This window comes from Sorex araneus, chromosome 1 (genome assembly GCF_027595985.1).
Source record: "Sorex araneus isolate mSorAra2 chromosome 1, mSorAra2.pri, whole genome shotgun sequence".
Lineage (NCBI taxonomy): Eukaryota > Metazoa > Chordata > Mammalia > Eulipotyphla > Soricidae > Sorex > Sorex araneus.
In genome coordinates this window covers 332,356,787-332,383,109 of record NC_073302.1, presented here as the reverse complement: position 1 = coordinate 332,383,109, position 26,323 = coordinate 332,356,787, and the positions used below count along the sequence as shown (strand labels likewise).

The window sequence follows — 26,323 nt, the reverse complement described above, 5'->3', positions numbered from 1 at the left end:
TACACCATGGGAAGCTTGCGAGGCTGTCCCATGTGGGAAGAAAGCGCTCAGAAGCTTGCTAGTTTCTCCCAGAAGGAAAAGTAGGTTATAAGATATCTCGAGGCTGCCAAGCAGCCACATGCTTCTGGGAGCTTGCTTTTAAGTCTCTGGATGTTGGACGTTGATGGGATTACTCACACATCGGTTCCTCTCCCGGTACCTTCATGCGTGAGGCTTGTCTGGACTTGTGGAGAGGGGCCTTGAGCATGGCTGTGGCTAGGTTCCAGTGATTTTTGCCTGCCAGGACCTCTCTCGGGGCGGGGAGGGAAGCGGGAGCCCATTCCCTCCGAGGGGCCCCTGGGAAGACAGCCAGGCATGCAGACAAAAGAATCTCTCTGTTAGGAATTATTTTAAGTATTTCGCCAGTCGCTCATTAGGTGCATATACATTTAAAAGTGTGATTTCTTCTGGTTCTACATATGCCTTGTTAAATAGAAAATGACCGTCGCTGTCCCTTCTAATCTTTTCAACCTAAAATCTATGTTGTCGGATACTAGTATGGCCACCCCAGGTTTTTTGAGGGAGTTGTTTGCTTGCAGGATTGTTTTCCATTCTTTGACTTTGAGTCTGTGTTTGCTCTGACTGTTCAGGTGTGTTTCTTGTAGGCAGCAGGATGTTGGGTTTAGTTTCCAAATCCATTTTGCCACTGTGTGTCTCTTAATTGGTGCATTTAGGCCACTGACATTGAGAGAGATTATTGTCATGGGATTTTGTGTCATCTTTCTGTGGGGTATGTTGTTCTTGTAGGGTTTTTCCTTGTCTTACAACAGCCCCTTTAGTGTTTCTTTTTTTTTTTGTTTTTTTAATTTATTTTATTGAATCACCATGTGGAAAATTACAATGCTTTCAGGCTTAAGTCTTAGTCATATAATGCTGAAACAACCATCCCTTCACCAGTGCCCATATCCCAGCACCGGAAAAAAAAAATGAACAACACATTACGCCTCCCATCCCGCCCCCCCCCGCAAGCCCCCCTTATAACCGATAAATTTCACTTTACTTTCTATTTACTTTCATTACATTCAATATTTCAACACAATCCTCACCATTATTGTTAGGAGCACCCCTCTAGAGTCAGATCTGTTGTGAAGGGAAATGAGGTTTTGGATTTCTGTACTTTAATAACTAAGTCCAGGGAGATTTCTTCCGGATATTGGATCATTGCAAGCTTGTAAATCCCGTCTGTGGTCGTCATAATATGGCGTCCCCACGCCCTTCATCCCCGGGGACAGGCGAGAGAGAGAAATACCTTTTCCCTCCTGGGCGGGCATGGGGTCCAGGTTTGGTTCTCTGGCTGGAGATATTCTGCAAGTAGCTGCCCATGTTGAATTTGGTTCAGCTGGGTCTGGATTCACACGCTCGTGCAGCTGCAGAGGGGCCGCACGCATGTGCGGCCCCCAGGGTCACATCTCAGCGGAGCTTAGTGTTTCTTTTAAGTTTGGTTTTGAGTCTATGAAGTTCCTGAGCTGTTGTTTATCCATGAAATAGTGTATGGTTCTTTCAACTTTGAGTGAAAGTTTAGCTGGGTAAAGTATTCTTGGTGAGGTATTCATTTCATTTTTTTTTTCACTGTGTCCCACCATTGTCTTAGGGCTTAGGGTTCCCTGTGATAGGTCTGCTGTAAATCTACGGGGTGTTCCTTTGTATGTGATTTCTTTCTTTGACCTTGCTGCTTGCAGTATTGTGTCTCTATCAGCAGCATCCATCATTCTGACTATGATATGCCTTGGAGTCTTTTTATTTGGGTCTTTTTTTTCTGGTACTCTTCGGACTCCTTGTATCTAGATGCCTGCCTTCTCCAGCTCTGGTAATTTCTTAGCAATGATGTCTTTCACTGTGTTCCTTTTCCATACTTCCCTGTGCTTCTGGTACTCCAATGATTCTTACGTTTTTTTTCTCTTGAGGTCATCCCCTAGGACTCTGATTCACTCTAGAACCATTTTGAGATCTTTTGCCATTATTTTTTTGTTGTCTGTAAGCGTTCTGCAGCTCCTCTTCAAGCTCTCTGATTCTGTCTTCGACTGTAGCCATTCTACTGTTGAGGGCACCTACTGAGATTTTTAATTCATCTACCGATTCCTGTATTTGTGTCACTTCTGTTCGTAGCTTTGAAATTTCTGCTCTCATTTCTTCCTGAATTTTCTTGGTGGACTCTTCCAATGCTTATTCATATCCTCCCTTAATTTATTGGATGTCTATTCCATGGTTGCTTTAAATATGTCAACCATTTTCAAGATTTCCTCTCTGAATTCTTTATCTGAGTGGTCGTATATGTGGGTAACCCCTGTTGAATCTTCTGGAATCTTTTCTTTATCCTCTCTTCTTGGAGGGGATTTTCGCTGTTTCTTCATATTATTATGGAAGAATAGAGTTGGACCCTTCTAGTTTTCTATCCCTATTCCCTATTGCTGCAGGGAGGGTTCTGGATGAGCTAAATTGATCATCATAGCCTTATTCCTATTCTAGAATACTTCCTTACTCTCAGGTATTCCTCCTGGTTTATGTGGGACCTCTAATGAAGACTTAAGGCTATGATGTCTTTACGAAGGGTTTGTGCAGCTTCTATTGTTCACTGACAGTTTTTGTGAAATTAGGATAAGCTAATTTGATATGGTCAGGGTGTTTTTCAAATAAATAGGTTATACAGATTATGACCTAAGGAAAATAACTGGCCCCTCTGTCAGGAGGCCACACCCCCTTTTGAGGCCATGCCCTCTGAGTACAGGCCACATCTCCAGTAACATCTTGGGATACTGGGATGCCAGGATGGGGGAGATCAGTGGGCGGGTCAAGTGGCTTGAAGGGTAATGTGGGCGTGTGCACGCTCACACACCTGTCGGGGAGAGGCGGAGCTGGGGCAGTGGGCAGGGACACTGGGTGTCAGGACAGGGCAATCAGCGGGCGGGTTAAGTGGCGGGAAGGGTCATGCGGGTGGGTGCAGATTGTAGTAATCTTTTATGATCTTTTATATTTCCAAGGTGTTTATTGTAATTTCTCCTCTCTAGTCTCTGATCTTATTTGAGTTTTCTCTCCTTTTTTTTTGTTAACTCTAGCTAAGAATTTGTCATGCTTTTCTATTCTTTTGAAGAACCAACTCCTGGATTAATTGACCTCTGTGTATTCTTTTCTTATTTTTTTTTATCATTGATTTCCTGTCTAATTTACATGATCTCCTTCCTTCTACTTGCTTTCGGGGTCATTTGTTCTTTTTCTGGTTTCTCTAGCGGTGAGGTTAGAGTATTGCTTTGTTTTTTCTTTATTCCTAGGTTGCACTTAAATCTATGAACTTTCCCCTTAATAGTGCTTTTGCTGTGTCCCTAGTTCTTGCAGTTAGTGTCTTTCTTCACATTTGCTTTGAGGAATCTTTTGCCTCCTTCTTTGATTTCTTCTTGGATATAATTGTTATTTAGCAGCATATTCTGTTCCGTTTCCAAGTATTTAATATTTCCCCACTTATTGATGATTTATTTTTATGGTTTGAGAAGATATTTCTATTTTGGTGATTTTGTTTTGTGAATATTTGAGTTGTATATAATGTATGAACTATCCTGGAAAATGTTCTATGAACACTAGAAAATAATGAGTTTCAAGTTTTTTTTTTTGTTGTTGTTTTTTGTTTTTAGCTTTTTGGGTCACAGGGGTTATTCCTGGCTTTGCACTCAGGAATTACCCCTGGTGGTGCTCAGGGGACCATATTGGATGCTGGGAATCAAAACTGGCTTGGCCAAGTGCAAGACGAAGGCCTTACCCTCTGTGCTACTGCTCTAGCCCAGTTTCAGGTTTTTTTTTTTTTTTATTTGGGCAGGGGAGAGGGAGAATGGCAGTGTGGAGCCTCTTACATATGTATATTAGATCTAGTACTCCAGCTGGGTTTGATTCTGGTACCCGTCAATTGATGCTTTCTGTCCTGTTCTCTTTTCTAAGATGGAGTTCATTGCCTGACCTGTGCGATGATGCTGCTTAATACAGATCTCCATGGCCACGTAAGTATGTAATTTGTCTACAGAAACTCCAAATGATTTGAGCTTGTATTTGCTTGTATTTGCTTTTGTGTAGAAACACAGTTCTTTACTACTTGTTCTTGTATTCTGCATGGTAGATAAATGCAATTTTGTGGAAAAAAAGTAACTTCTTTTACATGCTAGCACAACATACTTTTTAATTGAATGTTAAGTTTGAAGTTTCATTTTTAGCATTATTCTGTATATCTTTTTTCACTAGATGGCAGACTTTCTTAAGAGTTTATTTTGTTTTTTGATGGTAGGGTTGATAGTGATGATAAAAAGGAAAAATAGAAGTTAGATATGAAAATGTTTATTGCATTTTCACTAAATATCACAGTTATTTTTAGGAATTCAGCATTTTCCAAACTCCTTATCTCACTTTTTTTTCACTAGTTCAAACAAATTTGTAACTTCATTACCCTCTCATCTACTATATAGATATTAGATTAATATTTTAAACTTATAATTGTATGTAAACCTTTAGTTTTCTTTTGGGTAGTATACCAAAACTCCTTATGGCACCTCGAATTATCTAGCATGATAATATGCCTACTCCTTTACTCCTGTACTTTAAACCTTTAAACCTTTACCTTTTGTAGGTACGGAATTTCAGCACTTCCTTAAACTTGTTCATCTTCAAGAAAATGAGAATATTGTAGTCACATAATTACAGTCCCATGTCTGTTTATGTCTGTTTATTTTAAAGAAAAACTCGGTTACATAGAACTAGTCTGGAGCAGCTTTTTCAGTTGGAACATGTCCTATGGACCCCCAAGGGAGACACAGATGAAATCACATAAATGGGTAGCCATAGCATGAGAATAGTGGGCCAACAGCTGTGACAAGGGGGCTTTGGGCAGGAATCAAAGAAGAGAGGGTCGGATAATCCGAAGAAGAGATTAAGAAACAAATCAAGGGCCCTGGTCTAGATGAACCTTGACTTCTAAAATAAGATACATTTTACAGTTTAAAATCACATTAAAATCTTTTTAAAAATTTTTAATTTTTTTATTTTTTTAAATTTTATTTTTTATTATATCACTGAGATACAGTTACAAAGTTTCATATTTGATCCACCACCAACCCCCCACATAACCCCTTTCCCACTCCCCCTCTGCCTGTGTGGCAGACATTTTTTACTTTACTCTTTCCTTACTTTGATTACATTCAATTTTCTACAGGGATCTCACTATCATTATTTGGAGGTTTTCCTCCAACAGTCATACATGTTGGATGGCATCAAACGATTGTATGTTTTCATTTTTTAGAAAAGGTCGCGCGGCCGCATTAGTGGTCACGCGGTTCGGAGCTGTCCCAGTCCCACATCACAGAGCCGTGTTAGTTGCTGCTCATTGTCGCCTGGGCTCCATCTGGAGAAGGTGTACTGGCTGTACTCCTCTGTCTGGATCCCCGGTGTTGCTGGCCCAGTCTCAGGTCCGGAGCATTCTCCGGCCGCGTTGCTTACTGGAACGCCTGGCTTCTTCTCCACCTTAAAATCTTTAAAATCTTCTGATCTACCCAAATCTTCCATATTATTCCAGATGACCATGTAATTGTTGATCATTTACAACTATGGTGCTTCTCTTTAATAAAGACAAACTTTAAAAGTAAATTAAAAGAAAAAAAATAAGGACAGAAAAGCAACCAAGTTATACAGGTCTTTAATATATCCTAAGAATATATATACTTAGAATGATACTTTAAAAACACCTTTTTAAAAATAGAAGTTTGTTACATTTTCAATTTGTAGAGACTTACTTAAGTGACTTGTAGGCATATATAATATGTCCAGAAATTATATAGACTAAAAAGTACAGGAAAGTTTAAGGGTCATTCTTAGTATAGATAGCACGTCTTGAGTAACAGGTCTTGTAGAAATGAGGACACTGGACTTCCCACAATGTGTATCTTGGAATAACTGTAAAAATCTAATACTTGTCTGTAAGGAACAAACCCCTCGCATGAGGGATGTGTGTTTAAGGGCTCTCCCAGTGGCTCTCACCACCCATGTTCTGTGGTAAGAGCCACAGGGAGATGATAGTAGATGATCTTGATGTGTATGGACAGGATTGGAACGACTGTAGGTGATGGACAGGTGAAGGAAGAACAAGGACCAGGCCGGTTGCTGTTAGTTACCGTTTATTCAATCTCGCCCTCTCTCTCTCTCTCTCTCTCTCTCTCTCTCTCTCTCTCTCTCTCTCTCTCTCTCTCTCTCTCTCTCTCTCTCTCTCTCATCTCACACACTCTTCTTTCCTAACTCCTCATTCCTTGATCCTCGCACTCCGGATTCTGCCCTCTGTATTCAGACTCTCTTTACTTCTCTTGGATTCCACCAACGCCTCACCCCCACACACATTTGTCTTTCCTCACCTATTTATAGCTCTCCACCTTGCCCTCAGGGCGCAAACTCCACCTGGTCTGGAAGCAAAAGCAACATAAGGACACCCTTCGTGATGGCCTGTAGGCAAAATACCACTTAAGGTGTTCTTCTCCTTAGTTATTTTTGTATGGACACAATAAAAGATACATTGAAGCTTGTAGGGCAGCTCTCCTGGGAACATCTTGCCACAGACTCAGGCTACAGAGCTCAGGCCAGATTAATCATTCCTAACCCTAGCAGGGTCAAATCTAGTTATTACCTTTTGGATCATGACAGCATCTGTCCATGACCAAGCTCTTAATTTATAGTTAAGCATTAGGCACTTTGGCCAGGCCCATCTCGATGCCAGGGTAGCACATAGTTCACCACTTGCCCTGGGTCCATCCCATCCCTCGGTGGGACCCTGCTTTTGGGGGTGCTAGGAAGTAAGGGCAACTGAGGCTTATATCTAGAGAACAGATGCCCAGGAGGAAAGTATCATTTAGAGTCAAATGACTCCTACATAATGAAAGTATAGCATTTGCTACTGTCTTCCTGTGCCCATATAAAAAGGACATCGCTCTATATATACTATACAAAGAACTTAAGGAGAAGAGAAAAACAATATTTACAAGTCAACCAAGCACAAAGAAGTTATAAATAAACACAGAGGAAGGGGAGCACTGTGATGGGGACAACCCAATAAACCTAAACTACCTGAGGTTATGTTATCCTACACTTGTCCAACTTGTTGTCAGGATGACAACATAATAGACTTGCTTAACCTCTGTTTTCCTGTGATCAGTGAAGCAAGCTTTTATTGCTTTCTCTGCCAGACTTGTGATAACATTTAGGACTCTGTCCTCTTCTTTTACTTTCATTTATTTTCTCTACTGTATGTCACTGTATAAAGCAGTATTTAATACATATTTGTCTATATGTAACTTTGATCCAAGTCAGCGGTTTCAATTTTGAGGCATCTTTATGTTATATACTTTCAGTTAATATTTTACATATGATAGTTAAATGCGCTTAGCATGTTTCCTGGGAAATTCTATAATAAGAAGAAGTATTTTAAAAAATAGCACAGCAATTTAGTTCTTATTTATAAGTTGAGGATCTCATGAAAATTCTCTGCACTACCAGGTACCCGCCTCGTATTCAGGCCTCTTTCCTGGAGCCATGGCCGCTAATATGGCTGCGAGTTATTCTCCTCCCCCTCCATATCCCATAAGAACCATAAGTTATCCTCTTAGGCGGAACTTCCACTAGGTTAGCTTAACCACCAGAAACACATAACCAATAATTCATTAAGCCCACTTCAATTAACACTGCACCAAAAGCAAGATAGTAACAGTGAGCGTGAAGGGCTAACCCACACAGGTCGCAATGGTAAAGCAACACAGAAGCCCACCAAGCTTATGTATTGAAGAGGCTAGCCCAGAAGACCCCAACAGTAATGAAGTGCTAGACAACCTCTCTGACAAGGAATTTAGAAGGGAGCTACTGAGGGTGAATCAGGAGCTAAGGAAAGCAATAGACAGCAATGCTAATAAAATACTAGAGGATTTGAAAGTAGTAACTCGGAAAATGAAAACAAAATTACAAATGGAAATGTCAGATCTGAAAAACTTGGTTGGTGAATTGAAAAACTTAGTGGAAGGTCTCAGTATCAGAGTAACAGTTGCTGAGGACAGAATCATTGAACTCAAAGATGAAGTGCAGAGACTCTCTAGACAACAGAAGAAAATGGAAAAGACATTCACAATCTGGGAACAGATGTCAAGAGAGGATCAGGATGAAGCCAAGAGGAGTAACTTAAGAATTATTGGAGTCCCAGAGATTCAGGAAGAAAACCCCGTTGAAGAAACCTTCAAAGACATCATTGATATGACATTCCCAGAGCTGAAGAAAACATGCGACCACATTCAGGATGCCTGAAGGTTACCAGCTAGAAGAAATGCAAATAAAAATACCCCAAAACAAATCCTTATCAAAATGACCAAATCTTTAGAGTCAAAATTCTGACAAAGAAAGAAATTGCCTATAAAGGAACATTCTTAAGATTCACAGCCGAGTTATCTGATGAAACCCTCATGGCCCGAAGACTGTGGTGGAATATAGTGTTGTAAAACTCAATGAAATAAATACCTCACCAAAAATACTCCACGCAGCTAGACTCTCATTCATAACAGAAGGAACAACACATTTTCACAGACAAACAACAGCTCAAGAACTTTATAGAACAACTAAATTGGCTACTTTAAGACAAGACAAGCCCCGCAAATACATCAAATTTCAGCAGAAAGATGGGACAGTATCTCATAACAATAATCTCTCAACATCAATGGGCTAAACGCACCAATTAAAAGACATAGAGTGGCAGGATGGATCAGAAAATTGATCCATCTGCTGCCTGGAAGATACACATCTCAGCATTCATAGCAAACACAACCTCAAGTCAAAGGGTGGAAAACAATCTTACAGGCAAACAGCTCCCTTAAAAAATCTGGGGTAGCCGTCCTAGTATCAGGCCACATTGATTTCAGACTGAATAAGGTTGCAAGATACAGTGAAGGCCATTTCTGATTGATCAAGGGATCTGTACAACAGGAAGAACTTACAATACTAAATGTACATGCACCTAACAGGGGATCAGCAAAGTACTTAAAACCACTCCTCATAGACTCAAAGATAGACATCAAGAGCAACACAGTACTAGTGGGAGACTTCAACACACTTTATCGCCTCTCTATAGATCAACCATACTTAAGCTTATCAAGGACATACTTCATCCAAGGGAAGAAATAGAAGAAAGGGTTTTAGTAGATATATACAGGACATTTCATCCTCAAAAAGCTGGATACATATTCTTCTCAGGTTTTCATGCAACATTCTCCAAGATAGACCACATGCTGAGCCACAAAACATACCTCCACAAAAATAAGAAGATAGAGATTGTATCAGTAATCTTCTAAGACCATGATGCACTAAAATTAGAAGTAAATCACACACACAAACATAAAACTAAATCAGAGACCTGGAAATTAAACAGCTCACTATTGGACATCAAAGAGGAAATCAAAAGATTCCTGGAAATGAACAAAAATGAGGACACGGGTTACCAAAACTTACGGGACATGGCAAAAGCTGTGTTAAGAGGAAAGTTTATAGCTCTACAAGCATTCCTCAGGAAGGAGGAGCGAGCCCACATAAGTAACCTAACCTCACAGCTTAAGAGCTTGGAGAATGACCAACAAAAGGAGCCCAACCCGAACAGGAAGAAGGAAATAATAAAACTCAGAGCAGAAATTAATGAGATAGAAACCCAAAAGACAATTTGAAAGATCAGTATGCCAAGAGCTTGTTCTTTGCGGAAATTAACAAGATCGATAAGCCCCTAGCAAGAGTCACAAAACCCTAATAAACCGAATCATAAATGGAAAGGGGGTCATAACAACAGGAACTACAGAAATTAAAAGGATGCTCAGGGATTACTTTGAGAAGCTTTATGCCACGAAACAAGAAAACCTTGAGGAAATGGATGAATTCCTGGATTCCTATAGCCTCCCAAGGCTGAACCAAGAGGATCTAGAATACCTTAACAGATCTGTCACCATCAAGGAAATTGAATTGGTAATAAAAAGTCTCCCCAAGCACAGAAGTCCTGGCCCAGATGGATTCATAGTGAATTCTTCCAAATCTTTAAAGAAGACTTACTCCCAATCCTCTTTAAGCTTCTCCAGGAAATTGAAGTATTAGAAACACTACCAGTTTCTCTGAAGCAAATATCACCCTGGTACCAAAAGCAGACAGATACCACAAAGAAAGAGAATTATAGACCGATATTACTAATAAACACAGATGCAAAGATCCTCAACAAAATATTAGCAAATAGAATCCAACGAGTTATCAAAATGATCATACACCATGACCAGATGGGATTCATCCCAGCGATGCACGGATGGTTTAACATTTGGAAATAGATCAACACAATCCATCATATTAGCAGAAGAAAATATAAAAACTATATGATCATCTCAAAAGACACAGAGAAAACATTTGACAATATCCAACATCCGTTTATGATGAAAACTCTCAGCAAAGCGGACATCAAAGGAACTTTTCCCAATATAATCAAAACCATCTACCACAAGCCCCTGGAAAGTATCGTTCTCAATGGGGAAAACCTAAAAACATTCCCTCTAAGATTGGGCACAAGACAAGGTTGTCCACTTTTGCCACTCTATTCAATATAGTACTGGAAGTACTGGCCATAGCAGTTAGGCAAGAAAAAGATATCAGCGGCATACAGATAGGAAAATAAGAGGTCAAGCTATCACTATTTGCAGACGGTATGATACTAAGAAAGCCCTAAAGACTCTACAGAAACGCTCTTAGAAACAGTAAGTGTAAAGTGTACAATAAGTATAGTAAAGTGGCAGGCTACAAAATCAACATCCAAAAGTCCATGGCTTTTTCAGATGCAAACAATGAAAAAGAAGAAATACATTAAAAAAAAAAAATCCTGCTCACAATAGTACCTTAGAAAATCAAGTGCCTCCAAATCAGTTTAACCAAAGAGGTGAAGGACCTATATACAAGGAAAATTAAAAACACTACTTCAAGAAATAAAAGAAGGCACTAGGAAATGGAGACACATCCCCTGTTCATGGATAGGGAGGATTAATATTATAAAGATGGCAATACTGCCCAAAGCACTATACAAATTTAATGTGATTGCTATCAGGATACCCATGTCATTTTTCAAAGAAACAAAACACTCCTGAAATTCATATGGAACAGTAAGCCCCCACGAATAGCTAAAGAAATTCTTGGGGAAAAAGAAGATGGGTGTCATCACCTTCCCCAACTTCAAACTGTACTACAAAGCAGTAATTAAAACAGCATGGGTTTGGGCTAGAAATAGAACTGCAGAACAATGGAACAGAGCTGAATAGTTTGTCACTGGCTCCCAACTATCACTGTATCACTGTCATCCTGTTGCTCATTGATTGGCTCGAGCAGGCACCAGTAACGTCTCTATTGTTAGACTTGGTGTTACTGTTTTTGGCATATCGAATACGCCACTCACAGGTAGCTTGCCAGGCTCTGCCATGGGGGCGAGATACTCTCAGTAGCTTGCCAGACTCTCTGAGAGGGGTGGAGAAATTGAACCCGGGTCAGCCACGTGCAAGGCAAAAGCCCTACCTTCTGTACTATCGCTCCAGCCCACTCCCAAATATATAATCACATAATCTTTGACAGAGGAGCAAGAAAAGTGAAGTGGAAGAACGAATGCCTCTTCAACAAGTGGTACTGGGTAAACTGGATAGCTACCTGCAAAAAAAATGAACTCTTACCTCTGCCTAATGCCAGGCACAAAAGTCAGATCAAAGTGGATTAGACACCTCAATATCAGACATGAATCCATAAGGTACATAGAGGAAAATGTACGCAGAACCCTTCATGACATTGAAGCTAAAAGCATCTTTAAGGATGAAACATCACTGACCAAGCAGGTGGAAACAAACATAAACAAGTGGGACTACATCAAACTAAGAAGGGTTGGCACTTCAAAAGAAACAGTGACCAAAATACACAAAAATACAGAGAAAACCCACAGAATGGGAAAGAATATTTACCAAATTCCCATCTAATAATGGATTAATACCCAGGATATAGACGACACTAGTAGAATTATATAAGAAAATAACCTCCAACCGCATCAAAAAGTGGGGAGAAGAAGTGAACAGAAGCTTCCTCAAAAAAGAAATAAAAATGGCAAAAGCACATGAAAAAAATTCTTCACCTCACTAATCATCAGGGAGATAGATGCAAATCAAAACAACAATGAGATACCATCTCACACCACAGAGACTGGCACACATGCAAACGAAGAAAAGCAACCAGTGTTGGTGTGTATGTGGGGGAAAAGGACACTCTTTCACTGTTGGTGGGAATACCGACTGGTCTAGCCTTTCTGGAAAACAATGTGGACAGTCCTTCAAAAACTAGAAATTGAGCTTACATATGACCCTGCTATACCACTTCTGGGAATATATCCCAAGGCTGCAAAAAAGCACAGTAGAAATGACATCTGTACCTATATGTTCATTGCAGCACTGTTCATAATAGCCAAAATATGGAAACAACCCTAGTGCCCTAAAGCAGATGAGTGGTTAAAGAAACTTTAGTACATCTACACAATGGAATACTATGCAGCTTTTAGAAGAGATGAAGTCATGAAATTTGCTTATAAATGGAAAGACATGGAGACTATCATGCTATGTGAAATGAGTCAGAAAGAGGGACAGCTATAGAAGGACTATACTCATTTGTGGAGTATAAAATGACATAACACAAGACCGACCAACACCCACGGGCAGTAATTAGAAGAGTCAGGAAGATTGCTCCATAGTTGGAAGTGTGCCTCACGAGCGGGCGGGGAGAGGACAGCTGGGATAGAGAATGGATCAAGAAGAAAATGATGGTTGGAGGAATTGGTCGGGATGGGAGATGTGTGCAGAAAGTAGATAAAAGACTAAACATGATAACCTCTCAGTATCTGCATTGCAAACTATAGTGTCCAAAAGTAGAGAGACAATGTGGGTAATGTTGTCTTCCTTGGAGGCAGTGGGAGGGTGGGAAAGGTGGGAATATACTGGGGATATTGATGGTGGGGAATATGCACTGGTGGAGGAATGGGTGTTTGATCACTGTGTGATTATAACTCAGACATGAGGGCTTGTCTCATATTTCATGGTAAAGCAATAAGATTATAAAAAAAATTCTCTGGAAATTAATATGTTTTAAGAAACTTGTTTTTATCAAAAGCAGGTTAAAAATACAAATACTGTTTTTATACAATACTTTTATACAAATGAGCTTTACGAATCACATTAATTTAAAACAGCAGTAAATAAACTATTTTTTATTTATTTAGATAATTCATATACCATGTTTATGAGCACCCCATGTCTTTAGCCCCAGACATTTATCGAAAACCACAGAAACTGAATTGATTTTTCTATGTCTTTAGATGGCTTTTTGATGAATCAAATGGAGATTAAATGAAATATCAGAGTTTGGGTCACTTACGATAAGGGAACAATTTATATGAACATGTGTTGTTATGCCAATCATACATAATTAACAACTGATTATAGTGACAAATGATAGCACTGTAGTGCTGTTGTCCTGTTGTTCATCGATTTGCTTGAGTGGACATCAGTAATGTCTCCATTGTGAGACTTGTTGTTACTGTTTTTGGCATATCAAATATGCCCTGGGTAGCTTGCCAGGCTCTGCTGTGCAGGCTGGATACTTGGTAGCTTGCCGAGCTCTCTGAAAGGGACAGAGGACTCAAACCCGGGTCGACCACATGCAAGACAAACGCCCTACCCATTGTGCTATTGTGCCAGACAAATGATATATAAGAGAAAAAAACTCGAACAAGTAAATCTTTATGTTGTTTATTAAACAGTGTTTTTGATGGCTAATAATTCTCAATTTTCTTTTGTGATGGATACTTAGATACAGTATATTGGTATACCTAAGGATTTCTTATTTAGGTTCATCATCATCATTATCATCATCCTGTTAATCGTTCAATTTCTCGATCGGTCTCGGTAACATCTCCATTCGTCCAAGCCCTGAGATTTTAGAAGCCTCTCTTTACTCGTCCTTCCCAACGATGCTGCATTGGAGGCTCTTTCAGGGTCAGGAGAGTGAGACCCAGCTTGTTATTGGTTTTGACATATTAATACACCAAGGGGACCTTGCAAGACTCTCCCATGGGGCAGGAAACTTCTGGTAGTTTGCCAGGTTCTCCCAGAGGAGAAGTAGGCTATAAGATATCACTTCTGGGAGTTTGCTTTTAGGTCTCTGAATGCTGGCCATGGATGGGATTACACAGCTCGGGGGCAGTCCCTGGGTGTGACCGCCTAGCTACTGGGATCTGGGTGGAGGAGGCCTAGTCTTGATCCAAGCAGGCTTGGAGGTCTCAGCCCCGGGTTCCACACACCTGGGTTTCTCTGCCGGTATCTTCATGCGTGAGGCTCATCCGAACTTGTGGAGAGGGGCCTCGAGTATGGCTGTGAGAGCCCTTTGGCTGCCGGGAGATCTGCTTGGGGTGGGGAGGGAAGCTGGAGCCCATCCCCTCCGAGGGACCCCGGGGAAGACAGCCAGGTGTGCAGGCAAGAGACTCTCTGTGTCCTATTTAGGTTAAATAAGGTTAAATTTTCCATTTATAATGAATTTTATAAATATTTTCAATGTATCATAGTTATTATAAGAACTAATCTTATGATATGTGGTTTCTTAAATCTTCCTCACCTAGGACTAAAATACTAAAAATACATTTTTTTATCTATGTAGTAAGTTTTTGTTTATAATTCTGGATATAGTTTCTCTTGCATCATGACTTCCTGATTTCTACATTATATTTTTGAGTCATTAGCATGACCCCTATGAAAGTAGTTTTTTCAGAATATAAAGTGAATTATTATTTTTTTAATTTTATTTTTTAATTGAATCACCTTGTGGAAAGTTACAAAAGTTTCAGGTTTAAGTTTCAGTTATACAATGCTCAAACACCCATCCTTTCACCAGTGCACATATTCCACCACCAAGAATCACGGTATACCTCCCCCCTTCCTCCCACCTCCCCAGCCCCTCACCCCACATGTGTAACTGGTAAATTTCAATTTACTTTCAATAAAGTGAATTATTTTTATTTTTATTTTTATTTTTTTTTAATTTTTTTTTTTTATTTTTTTTTAATTTATTTATTTTTAATTAGAGAATCACCGTGAGGGTACAGTTACAGATTTATACACTTCTGTGCTCACACTTCCCTCATACAAAGTTTGGGAACCCATCCCTTCACCAGTGCCCATTCTCCACCACCCGTAAACCCAGTGTCCCTCCCCCCCTCCCCAATCCCATCTCCCCCCCACCCCACCCTGCCACTGTGGCAAGGCATTCCCTTCTGCTTTCTCTCTCTAATTAGCTGTTGTGGTTTGCAACAAGGGTGTTGAGTGGCCGCTGTGCTCAGTCTCTAGCCCTCATTCAGCCCGCAACTCCCTTCCCCCACATGGCCTTCGACTGCAATGTAGTTGGTGATCGCTTCTCTGAGTTGACCTTTCCCCGGAACGTGAGGCCAGCCTCGAAGCCATGGAGTCAACCTCCTGGTAAAAGTGAATTATTTTTAATGTCTAATCTTTTTCACCTTCTCCTTATGCTCCCCTTCACCCCAGGCTATTACCTCTAATTATGTAGTTCAGTGCCATATGATCTTTTTAGGTAATTAACCATTTTCCTTTTCTGTCTCACTTAAATCTCATACTAGCAATGCAACAGCATGCCCTTTCTAAGAATTGAGGCATAGAGGTACTCATACTTTCCAGTTGGGTGTGCATAATATGAGAGGTTAACTTCTTTTGGCTTTTCTTTGTGTGTTTCACTTACTCTAAGGCAGTGTTTCTCAACATTTTTTCAGCTGTGTTTTCTTTTGTTGTGCTGCCCCTGTTTTCTACCAGTTGTGTCCTGCTTTCATGCTCCTCATTTGCATGATTTTCAGTTGTAGCCCCCTTGGAGTAGCCTCAGGGCCCATAGCAAGCCATGTGACACCACACAGTTGAGAAACACTAAGGAATGGTGCACTGGAAATGGATTAGTATGGTCATGTATTTCTCCTAGTTTTCTTCCTTATAAAATGGTAGAATGCGTACTAATACAATCTAAGATAGTTTTGGTTATTGTCTTTAATTTTAATTTTGTTCTTTCATTCCACAAACATGTGTTAATGATGAATTTCAAGTTTATGCCTTTTGGGTAAGGCTAATCATTGAATTAGAATATTCATGGAAATCATTGTTGGTTACATTGATCTAATATCTACAGTCAGTTTCAACAGAAACTACAGGGAGAGGATGAGTATCAGGTAACTGAGGTAACTGGAAAAATACTGGGGAGATATTTTCATTAAGTAGACTAGGAAAATTAATCATTGTAAAGTTTAATTAAAATTTTTTTGAGAAAGTTTTCAGTCTATGCTTTGAACTTACAATGGGGATGCCTTTCAGTATTTTAAAATTTAGAAATGAGGGGGATAGAGAGAAGTACAGTGGGTTGGTGCTTGCCTTGCATGTTGTCAACTCGGGCTCAGTCCCCAGTACTCTGTATAGTCCCCTCAAGCCTCGCCAGGAGTTGCTAAGGAGGAGTAAGCCCTGAGAACTGCTGGATCTGACCCCTCTCCCCAAAAGAGAGAGCAATACAAATTATTGATGATTATTTTCTCATGAAGATTAACTTTCTTTAAGTCATCTGCAGGTGGCTTTTTTTCAGATTAGAAAGCTATTTTAGGGGCTGGAGTGATAGCATAGCGGGTAGGGTGTTTGCCTTCCATGTAGCCGATCCAGGTTTGATCCCCATCATCCCATATGGTCCCCTGAGCACCGACATGAGTGATTCCTGAGTGCAAAGCCAGGAGTAACCCCTGAGCATTGCCGGGTGTGACCCAAAAAGCAACAACAACAACATAAAAAGACAACAAAAAAAAGCTATTTTGTAATTGTTGTACATGGTTAATTTGTAAGGTAATCTCTTTTAAAAACGTCTTTTCTGTGAAATATATATGTAAATCAAGCATTTGCACATTTATTTTACACATATAGAAATATGTGTGAAACCATTTCAGTTGTTTCTATTGAAAGAATTCAAGTTATTTTTGTTTTTTTCTTCAGCTAAGTTGAACTTTGCTTGAGCTATAACAAAGACAGCATTGGAAATTATTATAACACTATAAATATTAATTTTGTTACTTTACACTAAATTTTTTGTATGTATTCTGTTGGGGCTGGAGCAATGGCGCAGTGAGTAGGGTGTTCTTGCATGTGGCCGACCCGGGTTCAATTCCTCCGCTCCTCTCAGAGAGCCTGGCAAGCTACCAGGAGTATCTCGCCCGCACGGTAGAGTCTGGCAAGCTACCCACGGCGTATTCAACATGACAAAAACAGTAACAAGTCTCACAATGGAGGCATTACTGGTGCCAGCTCGAGCAAATTGATGAGCAATGGGATGACAGTGACAGTGACAGTGATGTATTCTCTTGAGTACAGTTGGCTCTCTTATACATAGATTCAACTCTCATAATAGGTTTATTGTTAAAAGAACAGTTACACTGGTGAAGGGAAGTTGACACTGGTGGTGGGATTTGTTGAAATACTATATGCCTAAAATTTAGCTATCAACAAATTTATAAATCATAACTCTTTAATAAAAATTAAAAGAACAGTAAGAAGAGACAGGACAGTAGACAGGATCTTCACCAAGAGCAAACATTTTCACCAAGTTTCTTACCAAATTTTCACCAAGTTCTCACCAAGGGGAAAGTTTCTGCCTCTCCTGTCAGTACAGGTTGTCAGGAGGGAATGTTTCATCAAAGTCAGTCAGATTAGAGGAAGGTGGAGATATAACTGAGTTACAGTGGATAGTGAGCTATGTAGATACATAGAAATTGCTTAGCATTACAATTGAAAGTCGAAAGTCTACAAAGCACAAGTGGCTGCCTGTGGCCAGACTGCGGTCAGAGACTTTGATGTCATAACTTATAATCAAGATTTTGTGACGGTGTCCAACCTTTAACATTATAACTTGGTATTATATAATACCACGTGTTTGTTTTGGTAGCGGGGCCCCAAGCAGTGTCCCTAGCTGAACATTCCTGGTAATACAGTGCAAACTGTGCCTGACTATTTAATTCTAGAGTATATGAAACTGCTCAAGTTGTACAGTGTTGGGACTTCCAGGAGTATGTTGGAGCTGATTGGGTGGTGGTGGGGTGTTAGTAGCAATCTTGCTCAAAGATTGTATCTGCTTTCTGGTATTGGGCCAGTCTTTGCACAATTAGTATAGTGGGTGAAGGTGTACATCTTCTAGGGTGGTGGCTATCTGTTTCAGATTGGCACCAGTAGATACAAGGCTCAGGACTGCCTTAATGTCATCCTCACTAATTTGAGTTTAATGCTCAAAGTAGCACCTTGTTTTCTGTACTGGTTTAGTGATTAGATAATCAATGGTGTTATACCATAATTGGTAGAGGAAGAAAGTCAGGGAGAAAAGATTGGCTTTGTAACAGAGTAATGTCAGAAATATATGTAGTAATTCAATTTGAGGTAGCTCAAGATAATTACTTATTTTTAAGTCTGCAAGTACATGAATAGTTGTGTTTTTAATTCGTATACTGACTTTCAAGGAACCTAGATATTTCGGAGTGAGCAGGTTCCTAAAGCAGTATTCGGAGATTTTAAGGGTCCATCCTAGTAATATTATTCAACAAGGGCAGAGTTTAAATGCTAGATACTGGTAGTGGTAGAAACAGTCCACCAGCAGTGCTTGGCAGACCATCTGGTGCCAGGAATTTAACCTGAGTTGGACACTTGCAATGCATAGTCTTAACCCCTGTTATACGTACTTGACCCAGGAGCTTAGAATTTTACCTGATAGGTAAAACATTTATATCATAAGTGGAAAATTGTTAGTAGAGTAATGGTTATTAAAGAAGTCTAACCTTTTCCTTTCATATTGCGTTAATTTATATTCCTACCCTCAAAAGTTCCACAAGTACCAGTGATAATATGCAAGTAGAGTGTTTGCCTTGATATAGCTACACGGGGTTCAATATCTGATACAACATATGGTTTCCAACCCCCCTCATAAGGATCCATGAATGCAGAACCAGGAGTAAGCTCTAAGTACCACCTGGTGTGGCCTAAAATCAAACAAAATTACCTAAAAATTAAAAGTAGAATATAGGTAATATCCTCAGGAGACCTGTGTATGTCTGATTATTAACAATGTAACTGACAATTGCCATAAATACATTTTGCTTGCTTTCTGATTCTGCCTTCCTTCTGCGTGACTCTCTGTGGATCCCTTCTCCTGTCAATAATGACATTATATATAGGAAAGGAAATAAATATGAATCCCAAAGAAAACTTCCTTTTTTTTCATGAGTTTTACCTAAACTGGTTTGTATTTTAGTCTTTCTCTTAATGTCCATTAATCTAGCTCTGTTCTCTTGCCACCTGCTTGTGCCGTATCTTTCCCTAACCATATGACTTTATAAAACTTTCTTCTTGGCTTTTTAGCAGTACAGAAATTCACAGAAGCTCCTGGGCTGCATCTCATAGTTGCACAGCATCCAGTGGGGTATTGAATTCGGTTTTACAATTACTATTACTTTCAACAGAAAAAATCTTTTGTGGAATACTTGAGAACTAAATCAGATTTAGAACTTTATTTGTAGAAAAATGCTATGATTTTACATTTTAAAATTTATATGACCTTTAGAAAATTGACAATTCCATATATTTTAGAAGGAATTATTGTTTATGTATGCTCAAATTATTCCTGAACTAGTTGTTTCTTGTATGTGTATGATGTCTGTAATAAAATCATTTATTTTTTCCTTTCCCTTTATTTCCCTTACCCCCTTCAAATTTTTATTGCTTTGGTAATTTTACTTAAAAAAATTCATACATAGAAAATACAACATAGGGCAGCAGCAGCTCTCCTTCTCTTTCTCACTGTTGCCAGTTGTTTGTCAAACCTCATCCTACCCATTCTGCTGTGCTATTACCAAGGAATTCATGAACTCTGTGGGACCTGCCTTAGCATGGTGAAGCAGCAGCAGCTGCAGCAGCTCTGCACCTCTTCCCAGCCATTTCTAGGTGTGTGTCAAGTCCTGTCCCTGAAAGGACGTTGCTACTAGTGTGGCCATGTTCTCTCCCTTTCTCTACAACACACAAGTAAGTACAAGCTGGAACTTGGCAAACTTATAGTCTTTGGAGAGCTTCACTACACACAAATGCAAGTACTCATTAGTATAACTATAACCCCAATTATGAGCATTCAGAAAAAAAATAACAAAGGTAACAGGAGCAGTAAAAAATTTCAAAGACCTAATTTTGTCCAGAGAAGATGGGCCAAGGACATTGAAATAATCCCTGTACTCATTTAAGACAAACAAACAAACCAAAACAAAAACCCGTATAATTCTTCATGCATAAATTCAAGCACCTTGTTAGTACTAATAAAACTGACTCTCACAACTATAGTCATAAGAGGTGAGGCAACCCTCACCTCATGTGCCCAGAGAAGTTTCCATTAATAGGGCAAAAATGGTAAAGCAGAAAGATGTCAAGCTGAAACAAAAGTAATGTGAAATTAACATAGCACCTCACCAAACTCACTCCCATTGCAAACCAGCTATATGATCTACCAGATAAGGAATTTTGAGGGAGTGCATGAATAATATTTTTAATGACCTCAAAGAAACAGTGCTGCAGGTAGTCAGCAAAACACAAGAAACTGTAGGAGAAGAAATGATAGTAGAAATGAAAAAAACTGCAATTAGACGTGACAGAAGTTTAATAAAAATCAGAATGGTGAAATAAAAAACAGAATGGAATGTCTGGACAGCAGTTACAGCTACCATGGGTAAAATCAGTGAGCTCCAAGGTGAGTTGCAAGAGACCATCAAAAACTATAGAGGATGGGGAAAAAGTCTCAAATAACAATGCAAGAAAGAGAGAGTGATGGGGTAAGTTCAAGAGAAGAAATATAAAAATAATCAGAGTCCCTGGAAAAAGAGGAAGGTGATGCTGATGAAGAATCATTAATCAAAGAAATCATAGCTGAGAATTTGCCAGAGCAGGAGGAGTGCAGACACCAGATTTAAGAAGCCTGAAGGGTCCCAGTCATGAGAGCCCAAAATTAACACAGACTAATAATTACTAGGTTTTTAATTAGAATGATGAAAGCCAAAGAAGGAATACTGAAAGCACCGATATCAAAGAAGGAAATTGCATGAAAAGGAGCCTCTTTAGATTTGCAGAAGACTTATCAAATCAGACACTACAATTTAGAATAAGATAGTTGGATGCTATTTAAAAAACTCAGTGATATGAATGCTTCACCAGGAATACTCTATCTGGTCAGACAACCATTTGGATATGAAGATTTATGAAGATTAAATATGAATACACATGAGTTTAGGAATTTCGTAGTCCCCAAACCCACTCGGACATGAGAAAATTGAAACATATTATCTGCTCATGGATTAATATCAAGGTGGAAATACTCCCCAAAGCAAAGTACAGATTCAATGCAGTTTCCATAAGGCTACCCAAATCTTTTCAGAGAATAGATCTAACACTCCTGAAATTAGGAACAATAAACCCGCCTCCTCTCCCTGAGCAGCTAAAGCAATCCTTTTGGGAAAAAATATGGGAGGCATTACTTTACCCAATTTCAAACTGTCCTACAAAGCATTATGGTATTGGAATAAAGTCAGACCATTTGATCAGTGGTATAGATTTGAATGTCCCAAGGCAGACCCTCGGGTATATCATCATTTAATCTTCAATAAAGGAGAAAAAAACGTGGAACAAAGAAAACCTCTGCAACAAGTGGTGTTGGGAAAGTTGATCAGCTCCATGAAAAATGCTAAACTCAGACCTCTTTCTAAGCTATGCACAAAAGTCAAATTAAAATGGATTAAAGACTTTAATTGATCAAATAATTGATATCAGGCCCAACACAATAAAGTACAGAGGAAATGTAGGCAGAACTCTTAATGACATAGAGGCTAAAGGTATCTTCAAAGATGAAACAGCACTGATTAAGCAAATAGAAGCAAAGATAAACTGGATTATCTTTGGAGTAACTGAAAAATTACTAAGTAATTTTTACACCTTAAAGGAAACAATAACCAGAATATAAAGACAGTTCATGTAATTTGAGAAACTATTCATCCAATAATGGGTTAATATTAAATACATATTAGGCATTGGTAGAACTTTGCAGGGAAAAAAATCCAACCCCATCAAAATACGGTGAAAAGAGATGAGCAAGAACTTTTTGAAAAAAGATATGCAGATGGCCAAAAGGAAAGTGAAGAAATGCTCTGCATCACTAATTGTCTAGGATATGCAAATTAAAACAACAGAATCATCTCACACTAGAGACTGGCACATATCAAAAAGAGTAAGACCAGTGCTGGTGTGAATGCGGTGACAAAAAGATATTCATTCACTGCTGGTAGGAATGTTGACTGGTCCAGCCTTTCTTGAAAAAAATACGGACATTATTTGAAATCTAGGAATAAAACTTCTATTTGGCTCAATTCATATTCAATATTGCATACTGAATATATGCAATGAGCCCCAAAACAAAATTGAGCAAAGGCTTTGTCATGTCTCTGTTTTTTGCAACATTACCCACAGTAGCCAAAATCTGGAAACAGTCCAAGTGTTCAAGAATAAAATACTGGATAAAGAAACTAAGGTACATATACACAATGGAATATTTTTTGGCCATAAAAAAGATAAGTCCATGCCATTTGCTGCTACATGGAGGGACCTGGAAATTATCATGCTGCACGAACTTGGAGAGAGAACAACACAGAATGATCTTTCTCATATGCAGAGGAAAAGGAAACATAGTGGGGGAATAATGAATGCTCAAAGTCATTGGAAGCAAAGAACATGACAACTGGTACTCATTTGGAAACATACCACTAGAGGGGTCTGGGAGACAGGAAAGTGCGGGACAATGACTGTAGTGGAGGGAAGATCAAATGTGAGGAAGAGAAAACCTTGGAAAAAAAGGATAAATTCTTAAATTCCTATAACCTCCTAAAGTTAAACCAAGAAGATACAGAACACCAGGTATTATCAAGGAAGTAAAACTGGTGATCAGAATTCTCCACCAAAGTCGAAATCTAGGCCCAGATGGGCTCACTAATGAGTTCTTCCAAATCTGTAAGGAAGACCTATTGGAATAATTTTCATTCTCTTTCTGGAAGTCAAAGAAAGAGAAACATTCCCAGTTTTGATGAGACAAACGTCAGCTTGATACCTAAATTAGAGGCAGCCCTCAAAAAAAGTAAACTACAGCCCTATACCTCTAGTAAACATAAATTCAAAGATTCTCAACACAATACTAGCAAATCAAACCTAATTTCAAAAAAAATCATACACCATTATCGGGTTGGCTCTGTATCAAAGATGTAAATATACTTTGACATACACAAGGTAATGCATGACATCTTAATGCAAGAACAAAGATCATATGATCATATCAATTTATACAGGGAAAGCAACACTCATTCATGATAAACACTCAATAATAGGGAGTTGAAGGAATTTTCTTTGATATGATTTATGCCATTTACCACAAATCCACAGCAAAAGTAATCTCAAAGGTAGAAACTTAATGCTTTTTCTGTAAGAGCAGGCATAAGATTAGGAAGCCCACTCTCATCACTACTGCTCAATATGGCACTAGAAGTCTGTGAAACAGCAGTTAAGATATTAAGAACATTCAGTTAGGAATAAAAAAAAAGTCAGACTCTTATCTGTGGATGTCATAATATTAAGCATGCCCTGAACACTCTACAACAAAAAACTCCTACAAGTAGTAGAATTGAAATATAAAGTGATAGGCTACAAAATCAATATGCAAAGGTCCATGGTTTTTCTCTATGTAAATAATGAAATAAACAAATTAAAAAATATCCTCTTCACAGTTGTGCCTCATAATCAAATAACTAGGAATCAGCTTAACAGAAGAAGTGAAAGACCTATACAAAGAAAACTACAAAACACTACTTGTAATTAAAGGGGGCACTAGGAAATGGAAATGCATTCCCCATTAATGGGTCTGGTGGATTAACATTGTGAAAATGAAATGCTCCCCAAAGTGTTAACAGACCCTTTAAAAATGCCCATGATGTGATTTAAATAGATCAAACACTCCTAATATTCATGTGGAAAAATAAACCCCTTGAATACCCAAAGAAATTGTAGTGATAAAGAAAATGTTGGGGGTCATTACTTTCTCAACTTCAAACTGTACTACAAAACTATAGAAAGTAAAACAGCTTAGTTCTGGAATAATGACATACTCATAGATCAGTGGGATAGAATTAAAAATCCAGAGTCAGTTAATCTTTGATGAAATAGCAAGAATTATGAAGGAGAGTGAGAAAAACCTCTTCAACAAACTATTTTGGAAAACTGGTCTGCTACATGCCAAAAAATGAGCTAGGACCGTTTCTATCACCATGCACAAAAGTCAAAATGTCTTAAGGGCCTTGATACTAGGCCTGAATGCATGATTTACCTTCAGAAGAATATAGTCAGAACTCTTCATGACATTGAATATAGAGACATTCTTAAAGAAAACAAACAAACAATGCTAAACAGGTAGAAATGCATTAAACTAAGAAGCTTCTTCACCTTAAAGTAAGCTGTGACTGATACACAAAGACACACTGCAGGTTGGAAGAAATTATTTGCCTGACACTCATTTGATAAAGAGCTGACATCCAAGGTACATGAAGCACTGATAGAACTAATAGAACCAGAAAAGCACTAATAGAGCCAGAAAAAAATAATTAACCGATCCTCACACCAAAAAAATAATAATGGGAGAAGAGATGACTAGAAACTTCCTCAAAGAAAACATCCAGACATATAAAAATCTACATCAGTAATCATCAGGGAAATGCTGATCAAAACAAAAAGATGTTGCCTCACATCTTAAGAGACTGGCATACAGCAAAAAGAACAAGAACAACCAGTGTTGCTTGGGTGGCTGAAAAGGGACTGCTGCTCCCTTTCACTGCTGATGGAAATGTCGACTGGTCCAGCCTTTCTGGAGACCGTATGAACATTCCTTAAAATCTAGGCATTGAACCCCCATTTGATCCATCAGTTTCACTTTCTGAACCAGAAGGACCCCCCCCCAGCCCCAAATGGAGAAAAGCCATCTGTACTATGTTCCTTCCTGCACTATCCACAACAGCCAAAATCTGGAAACAACTCAAGTGTCTAAGAGCCGATGATTGGAAATAGATCAAACATTCTTAATATTCATATGGAAATATTAATCCCTGAATATCCAAAGCAATCCTAGTATATATGTACAATGGAGTATTACTCAGATATAAAAATAGATAAAAGCATGCAATTTGCTGCTATGTGGATGTATCTGAACAGTTTCATGACTAGTGAAAGTAGAGGAAGAGAGACCAACAAAGAGTAATTTCATGTGAAATGAAACAGTAGAGTGGCTAATGCTCAAAGGAATTGAAACTAAGAACCTGAGACCTGGTTTTCAGTAGGAAGTATGCCACTTGGGGATATGTGGTGGTGGGGGTGGGGGAGGATAGACAAGGATACTGTATAATAGTGATAAGTATTTAGCCAGGAGGAGGGCGTGCTGGGAGGTATGAAATCTTGTCAGAAACATGATTTTAGACCACAGTGCCAAAAGTTGTTATTATTTTTTCAAAGTGCCTCTTATGGAGGCTGCTGGGTGGGAGGGAATATCAGGTCTTGAAACATTGGAAGCTGGAGGCCTGAGCTATGGTTCAGCAGGTATGGGGCTTGCCTTGCATGCAGCTGACTTGGGTTTGATCCCTGGTATCCCATATTATATCCTGTGCACTGCTGGGAGTAGTTGCAGAGTGCACAGCTAGGAATAACCCCTGAGCGTTTCTCAGCATGGCCCCAAAACGAAAGAAAGAGGAAGGAAGGAAGGAAGGAAGGAAGGAAGGAAGGAAGGAAGGGAGGGAGGGAGGGAGGGAGGGAGGGAGGGAGGGAGGAAGGAAGAAAGAAAAAGAAAAGAGAGATTATGGAGGGAAATAGACACTGGCTAAGGGATTGGTGTTGAAATATTGTATATATAAAATCACTGTAATTCACGGTGACTAATTTTCTTAAAAATAAAAATACAGCACATTGCTTTCATAAAGTTAGTTATCAGGGCTCATTTAGGGGCCTTGTTTACCTAACGTATATTACTGTCAATACATATCTTCTTATCAGTTTTCACATTTATGACTTGC

The 26,323-nt window shown here is 39.1% G+C and overlaps 1 protein-coding gene across 8 annotated transcripts in view; it reads left to right on the top strand.

Moving 5' to 3' along the window:
* PSD3 (pleckstrin and Sec7 domain containing 3) overlaps positions 1 to 26,323 on the top strand; it is a 525,397-nt gene that overhangs the window by 204,812 nt on the left and 294,262 nt on the right. For all 8 annotated transcript variants that reach the window (XM_055144428.1, XM_012935700.2, XM_055144411.1 and 5 more), the window contains one exon: positions 3,964 to 4,022. In XM_055144428.1, coding sequence (XP_055000403.1) covers positions 3,964 to 4,022 — 59 coding nt within the window. The remainder of the gene's footprint in view (positions 1 to 3,963; positions 4,023 to 26,323) is intronic.